This window comes from Saccopteryx bilineata, chromosome 5 (genome assembly GCF_036850765.1).
Source record: "Saccopteryx bilineata isolate mSacBil1 chromosome 5, mSacBil1_pri_phased_curated, whole genome shotgun sequence".
NCBI classification, from domain to species: domain Eukaryota; kingdom Metazoa; phylum Chordata; class Mammalia; order Chiroptera; family Emballonuridae; genus Saccopteryx; species Saccopteryx bilineata.
This window is the reverse complement of record NC_089494.1, coordinates 54,156,109-54,164,496: the sequence shown is the minus strand read 5'-3', so window position 1 is coordinate 54,164,496 and position 8,388 is coordinate 54,156,109. Positions and strand designations below refer to the sequence as shown.

The 8,388-nt window shown below is 42.2% G+C and overlaps 1 protein-coding gene across 1 annotated transcript; it reads right to left on the bottom strand.

The window, feature by feature from the left end:
• Window positions 1–3,050: 3,050 nt before the first annotated feature.
• Window positions 3,051–7,149, bottom strand: NEUROD1 (neuronal differentiation 1). The gene is made up of 2 exons (XM_066232865.1): window positions 7,042–7,149; window positions 3,051–5,430 (listed from the first exon to the last, which is right to left on the bottom strand). Exon 2 carries the CDS (start codon window positions 5,417–5,419, stop codon window positions 4,352–4,354), a length of 1,068 nt encoding a protein of 355 aa, XP_066088962.1. The 5' UTR covers window positions 5,420–5,430; window positions 7,042–7,149; the 3' UTR covers window positions 3,051–4,351.
• Window positions 7,150–8,388: the final 1,239 nt, after the last annotated feature.

Sequence of the window (8,388 nt, the reverse complement as noted above, 5' to 3'; positions counted from 1 at the left end):
ACTACTTTACATTCCCACCAACAGTGTATGAGGGTTCCTTTTTCTCCACAGCCTCTCCAACATTTGCTATTACCTGACTTGCTAATAATAGCTAATCGAACAGGTGTGAGGTGGTATCTCATTGCCGTTTTGATTTGCATTTCTCTAATAGCTAAAGAAGATGGCTCTTTTATTCTTTATCAGACCCTGGAATTAGAGATATGATTTAGATTGTTTTCAGGTAATAGGCGCTGGTGGAGGGAGTGAAAAAGAGAAGTCACGAGACTTGAGTGTATTTTAAGAAATAGCTTTGATATTCTATGATTCTCATTAGGACAAAATCAGCCTATGTTTTGAAACCTATTTTTATTAATTGTTTAGTAGACATTTTCACTCTAAATTTCTTGTTTAATTATAGAACTGAAAATTTTGGGTTCAAACTGTTAGCTAATGATCCATATATCATTTTAGTAATTGCTAGCTACTTTCAGAGATGCATTAATTTTGTAAGAATTTAGACTTTCAAATGTGAAAACAGGGAATATTTTTAGATTAATAAATTAGAACACAAATTTGTTTCCAATGTTATTTTTCTGTGATATATTATAAACCTAAAATTAACAGAACATTCTTAAGATATTATGACCCTTTATTTTAAATTTTCCTTTCATTGTCTTTTTAAGATTAAAAGTAGATAGATCATACTGGATAAATGCAATTGATGATGAAATGAAATCAGAGTTATGGAGTATTCTATTCAAAAGAAAATTTGTACCAGTTAAAATATTTAGCCAAATTTCATCTTTAACTTTGAAACTGTTCACTGATTTTAAATTTCAGCTTGTTCTGAAAATAACTCTTCAGAGCATTTTCACATTTCATATTAAATAAGACTATTGAAGCATCTTATTTGATAAGACTATTTTTCCCAATGAAGTAAAAATTGCCAGTGTATCTTCTTTTTGGTTGCTTTTCCTTTAGTAAAATATTTTCCTTTCATACTAGCTAGATATAAGTATTAGCCAATTATAAAAGTTGTGTCTCTTTTAAATATGGATAGCAATTTAAAGAGAAAAGAAAAAGATCATTGGAACGGTTTCTTGTGGTTTGAAAATACCTTCCAAATATTCATTAAACATTTAAGTGAGTAAAATTGTAGAATATGCTTCCGACATTGGCACTGGTTCTGTGGTATTTCTCTGATCAGATGGAAGTGCTGTGTGTTATGCAGAGTGCATTCAGTTCATTCATGCATAAACAATATCATTTTCATAAATTAAAACCTCCCCTGCAGAAGGAACATCTGTGCTTGCGTTTGAATAAAAGATGGTGGCATGTGAGTTACGCCTTGACTGACTGAAAGAATCCTTATGTTTTAGAAAAAAAGTTATACAAGCCAAAAAAAAAAAATCAAACCTAACTTGCAGTCTTCATTTCTACCTACCAAAAAACCCCACAGTATAGACTTCCTTGCTTGCTGTTTTAAAACCTAGGTTCTTTTAATTCTTATAGTGCCATTGTTTTATTTCTTCTGTGCACTACAGCAGCAGTTTTTAGTTTGCATGAAGATGTTGAATTTTAATTACAGGTGAAATTGAGCTGCTGAATTGATTACATCAGATCTGACTGTTCACTTCATGGTCTCCTGAGCTGGGAGGAAAGCAGTGTTCAGATATCATGTCAGTATTATGTCTCTCAAAGTAAGAACAGTGAGAGCAATCTTGGGTATAAGAAGCAACAGCTTGATTCCAAAACAACTCTGATTCACTTGGAATAAGATTATTGAATTTTGGATAAAGTTGAGACTAACGTAAAAGTATTTCTGGCATGTGATGACAAAACATGCTGATGGAAAGCATGCTAAAATAACATTTTTAATTGCACTCAAACATTTTCTTAATGTTGAAATATTCCTTGCTGCTACTGTCACAGCTTGATGTAGCCCCATTGGCAATGTTATTAGTATGGCTAGTTGTGCCCTTCCATTAGATTACTCACATTTTTCTGGAGCACCTTGCTAAATGAGGTCAGCTTTCTGGAACTCTTAAATCACCAATGAGAAGGAGATTAAAGGAACAAGCATGGGAAAAGAGGTAGTCATCCATTGTGGCATCCGAATCAGTGAAGGAACAATGGAGTTACTAATGACAGTAATCAGAGCACCACCATACAGCCAGAGCACAAGTGCCAAAATGTTATTCCCTAGGAATCTTTCCTGTCAGTCAATAAATCCAGAGGAACAGAAATGCCAAACTTTTTTTTAGTGGACTTAACAATGGACAGAATCATCTGTAAGTGTTTCCAATGAATTTTGTTCATGAAATGGAACAATAATGCTCCAAATGGGGCAGGGAAACAATTACACCTTCCAACAATACATTATAGTACGAAGAGTATGTTCTTGAGGACAAGAAATTTATTACCTCTCTTCTTGGAAACATTATTGAGATTATCACAAGATGTTTATAGAACAATTATAAAATGCCACTTCTTGGAGTCTTTACATTAGTTAAATAATTTCCCCCAGACACTTTCTTTTGGAGATAGTACTAGTTTGCATTAGAGAACACTTCAGCTCAGGAAAACGTACAGATTACAAAACACCGAGAAAATGGTCAAGTCTTTAAAACATATGTTTTAATTGCAGGCAAACTAAACTAAGGTACTTACATGTATCTTGTTTGTTAATAATGAACTAAATCCCCTTTTTAAAACTTGAAAACACATAGCATAATTTAAAAGAATGGACACCCAAAAGCTAAATGTGAAGACACTTAAAGCAAAGAAAAACTAAAACAATTATTTGTCTCTTCACAACATCCCCCCTCCCACACACAGCTTCACATTCCCAGTAATGAAATATCAGTTAGTTCCTTTCATTATCTACAAAGAGCTGATGATTCCTGAAGCAAGGTAAACAGACTAGAGAGTATGCTAAAGTAAACTTTTTTCTTTTGTTTTATTCTACAAACATGGCTTAATATTTTCTTAACTAGACAAATAAAGCAACTATTCCACTTAGGAATCATTTATACTAAAAGTTTCACTTTAAAAAGAAATGCAACAATTGCTTAGATTTTTAATACTATTTTATTGCAATTGAATGAGTGTTTTCTAAATTGTGCATTACACCATAATATACAGAATTACAAACAAGATTACAGTACAGATCGATTCCAGTGGTATCAGTATCACATCTCAGACAGCACTTATTCTGGACTGCATTTTACATGCAATAGCTACTGTTCTAATTATGAATTAAAGGGTTTGAATTTATTTAAGCTACTGTACTAATTGACTACAATAGGTATAAATCCCAACATTAACAACCTGATTCAATTTAGGCTCAGATTCATTACATGAATATTACAAACCACTATATGTGTGACTATGTATAAAATCATGCATTTATATTTTCTGGAAACATCAATAGCTTCAGATTCTCTGTAAAATCATGGAATGCAAAGGAGTAAAAGAATAAAAAGAAACAGTGCAAATTGTATGTGATAGTCAAGCAGCTTTTGATTTAAACAAGGGTATGTTGGCATTTGTTTATAATATGTATATACAAGCTTGTGCAAGTAATGAATTGATATGTTTTGATAGGGAATACATCTCTTTTTTATCATTCTCTTGATAGTTATGGATCTGGTTTTCATTTTAAAGAGAGGGAAAGACTTTAAAGTGAAATGAATTGCTCAAATTGTGCAATTTTTTTAACAATTAGAGAGGAAGGAAGTGCTAAGGCAACACAATAACTTTCTAAGCACTTTTCTGCTGGTTTAAATTAGTTAAATTATTTTGTATAAATTAGATATAATTCTACTTTTCTGATATGTATAAAAATTGATGAAGCTGCATGGTTTTAAAATAGGAAATCCACATTATAAAAAGTCATTAAAAATTCTGTACAAAAATCACAACAAAATAATTCAGCATGGGAAAGGTAACAAGTAGTAAAATGCTGGTTTAAAAATATATATTTATATATATTTTTAATTGGCCCATTACTAGTTTAAAAATTGCATAGATCCTAATTATTGCTTGTGATTTTGTTATCCCGATCAGATAATTAATATGATCTGAATACATCTACACCAAATTTGTGGTGCATTTTGTTTTACTTTACTGTACTACTTTTTTTTTTCTTTTTAAAATAGAAGAGCTATAGAAAATAATACATAAGGTGAACAGGAACTTTGATCCCCTGTTTCTTCCAAAGGCAGTAACGACAATAAATACATATATCACTTGAAGCTTGGAGTATTTGCACTTTGCAGCAGTAGTACCCAAAGGGCTGCCTTTTGTAAACACGACAGTCACTGTAAGCACAGTGGGTTCGTTTCCGGGGGATGGTGAAACTGACGTGCCTCTAATCGTGAAAGATGGCATTGAGCTGGGCACTCGTGACTCGCTCATGATGTGAATGGCTATCGAAGGACATGATATTGTCTATAGGGATCTCACAGCGAGGGGCAGCGGCGCCCGAGAAGATTGATCCGTGGCTTTGGGCCCCTGCCAGGGTCGCTGCAGGATAGTGCATGGTAAAGGCATAATTTTTCTCAAACTCGGCGGACGGTTCGTGTTTGAAAGAGAAGTTGCCATTGATGCTGAGCGGCGGACTGAGGGGTCCATCAAAAGAAGGGCTGGTGCAATCAGTCAGGGCGCTTTCGAAGAAGGGCTCCAGCGCGGTGCTGTAGGCGTGCGGCGGCGGCTTGACGTGGAAGACGTGGGAGCTGTCCATGGTTCCGTAAGGCGGGCTGGGCAGCCCCGGCGACTGGTAGGAGTAGGGGTTCACGGGGAAGGAAGCGCTGGCCGCCGGCAGGTGCGGGGGCATTTCGTGGTTCTGCTCGGGCAGAAATGTCCGAGGATTGAGCTGCAGGCAGCCCGCAACCAGATTGGTTGTGGGCTGGGATAAACCCTTGCAGAGCGTCTGTACGAAGGAGACCAGATCCGGGCTTTTGCCGGAACGGAGAATCTCCGACAGGGCCCAAATGTAGTTCTTGGCCAAGCGCAGCGTCTCGATTTTGGACAGCTTCTGCGTCTTGGAGTAGCAGGGCACCACCTTGCGCAGGTTGTCCAGCGCTGCGTTCAGGCCGTGCATGCGGTTCCGCTCCCGGGCGTTGGCCTTCATGCGCCTCAGCTTGAAACGCTCCAGGCGCGCCTTGGTCATCTTCTTCTTTTTGGGGCCGCGTCTCTTGGGCTTTTGATTATCGTCTTCTTCTTCCTCTTCCTCCTCTTCCAGGTCCTCGTCTTCGTCCTCCTCCTCTTCTCCGTTCCTCAGTGAGCCCTCTTCTGCGTTCATAGTTTCCAGGTCGTCCTCCTTCTTGTCTGCTTCGTGTTCCTCGTCCTGAGAACTGAGACACTCATCCGTCCAGCTTGGGGGGCCCTGGGGCTGAGGTTCGCCCATGAGCCCGCTCTCGCTGTATGATTTGGTCATGTTTCCGTTTCCTACATTCAACAGGGAAGAGAGGAAAACAGAAAGAAAAAGGAGCAAAAACGCTACATTCAAGAACGTCATATGCCTTCAGTTCCCACTTCCTAATCCTGTAAAAAGTGCATGTGAAGAGAAGTACCGTCTCGTCATGAAATGGATACCCCTCAGGAAAAGTTAGAAACAGTGTTTTATAATGGAACGGATGTGCCCCGCTGGTACGTAGGGGATGAGACCGAGCTGATGGCGGGAGACAGTCACTACGTGTGTATGTACTCCCCTGTGTGTACATCTCCTAGTGGCTAACTTAAGTCTGTTTATGATGATTACCCGGCAGGATAATCTGTGTGAAAATGAGTGTACATTTCGGCAACCTCATGTTTATATTCATGAGTTCAAAGTCACAACTCCACAAAAATAATGATTTTGAAAATCGCAGTTGTGTTCCCGTTTCTGTTCTGGCTTCTCAGTACTTAGCGATTAAAGTTGAAGAGCCATTATGTAATGTACCAACGCTGGCAGTGCTTTTTAAGAAGATTATACTAACCGGAGATTGAACTGCAAATGCATGTGGAAGTAAAGTAATTTCAATAAAATTATTTCACCATCAACAAAACATTTGGCAACAAAGTGGGCAGGGATCTTCCATTCCACACTTGCTTTTCTTTTCTTGCCTCCCACCCGTCCTCCTGCTGAAAAGCTACCTTGTACAAGAGCGCTGGCTACATGGCTAGGGCTGGGGACGCGGAGCAGAGCGCTATTCCACGCATCGGGGATCAGGTGCGGAAGGCTCCTCTCTAATAAACAGCCCATTGAAAGGGCCGCTCGCTCTTTATTGGGGCTTTTCAAAGTTCGCCTCAAACCTCCCTTTGAAAGATTGAATAATTATAATGGTCAGCGATTGGCAATGGCAAAGTTGCTGCTTTTAATAAGGGAAATAAAAAGCATTTAGTGAGACAACTGAATTTCTGGCTCCTGCACTGGCTGCTGAGGACCCGACCGCCTCTGGAGCAGTAACAGGTAGCAGGACTGGGTCCCTCTCCCTTTCTCCACTTTTCTCTTCCTCTCAACCAAACTTTCCCTCAACTGGATTTATTTTCTATTGATACTCAAGATATCCATGTTCCTTTTATTCACTGAGAAAATAACATGGTACTTTGCAGGTGCGTAAAACACATGCACGCAGAATAAACCCTGGTAACAAAGACTTTTTTTTTTTTTCTTACTGGAAGAAGTAAGAAAGTGAATTAGTTAATTGCTTTTCAGTACTTTGAAATCACCACTAGCAAATAATTATAGAATTATTGTGCATTATTAAAAATCCAAAGATGCTCCTATTTTTCACCTTCCCACAAAAAATTAAAACATTTTATTTCTAAAATGAGAAAGACTGCAGTAGGCATTTGAGTGAAGCGAGTCAAACTATGCATACCTGCCTGCAATGATGGGGAGGAATGCCTGCCTCGACACACACACACACACACACACACACACACAAACACACACACACACACGCACAAACTCACACACACACATGCTCACAAACGCAAATATACAGAATATCTAGGGACATTGGGTCTTTAACTACTGCTTTGATTTCCAGGCGAAAATGAAGAGATTGTAATTACCTGTAGCTGTTAGTAGGTCTTGAGCAGCGATGGTCTCATAACCCTGGGGTCTCCGGACGTCGTGCCTTCTACGCGGGACGGATTCCTCGTGTCCCGGCCCCGCGGGCGCTCAGGTTATATAGCCGGCTCAGTGACGCTGGGAGCGGGCGGGGCCGGAGCGGAGCGGCAGCAGGTCCTCGCTCCCAGCGCCTGCGCACGCGTCCAACTCCGCGCCCTCGTCAGCCTCCCCCTCGGTCCCCCGTCCCTCCGGCCTCGCTCGGCTCCTACCCTCCTCCCACCGAAGCCCTCCCCTCCCCACCCCACCCCTACCCCCGCCCCTTTTCCAACCTCGCCGGCATGCGCCATATGGTCCTTCCAGTCCAGCCAAGAGCCGGGCCCACGTGACCCGCGCATTTGTATGCGGCGGAGCGCTCTATTCCGGCCCCTTTGTGGCCAGAAGAAAGTGGCCCATCTGTCGCCAGTTAGAGACTCCGCGGACCTGTTTTTACCCGCAGGAGAGATTAACCCTTTCAGGCGGCAGAAGGGAGAACAGCCGTGGGTGAAGGAGGGGAGGAGGGAGGGATCCGAGGGAAGGAAGCGGGAACGCTCACTGCCGGGGTTCGGATAGGAGAGAGAAGCTGGCGTCGGGCGGGAAGTGGGGCGGCGGGGGAAGAGCAGAAACGCGGGCCTGGGGCGCGCACGACAGCGCCCTGCTCCCGCTGCAGGACTCGCCCGAGCGCGGCCCTCCTGGGCGCCGAGGCTCCCTGCCCCCTCTGAGGTGCCCATCTCCTGGTCTCTCTCCCTTGCTCATTGGCGCCAAAATGTGGCTACTACTCATCTCCATCAGCCCCTTAAGCACACATACACGCCATATCAAACGGTTTTCATCTCTAAAAGCAGCTTTGAGACTAGTCCTCTGGCCTCTTTGACGGGGTCGCCCACTCCCAACCCCCACCTCTCTTGCTACCCCACCCGTTGAGCCCTGACCTTCGCAGCCCTGTCCCTAAAGACACCTCACTCGGTTGGGCCACTCTCCCCCAACCCCCAGAGGTCCTTGTCCTCAAAGCGAACTGTTCTGTTCGCTCAAGCCTGGGCTCCGCTGGCCTTGGAGCTCTCTGGCGTGAGAGCTGGGAGACTTCTTTGACGCGTGGATTCTGCTTTTCAAGCAAGGCCGTCGGATGGTTGCAAAGGGCGCCTTCACCCGTACGTCCCTGGTTCCCTGCCAGAGGCTGTCTTGTCCCTTTAATCCCCATTTTGTAAATAGGTGTTTGGTTCAGAGAAGACTTCCGAAGGGGGGGGGGGGGGGAGATGGCCTGTGCTAAATGGGTCTATTTCGCTCCTCTGTAGAAAAAAACTACTAGCACAACT

What these genes read in the sequence shown, in the direction of transcription:
- NEUROD1 (XM_066232865.1), bottom strand. Translation starts at nt 5,419, where the DNA reads ATGACCAAATCATACAGCGAGAGCGGGCTCATGGGCGAACCTCAGCCC.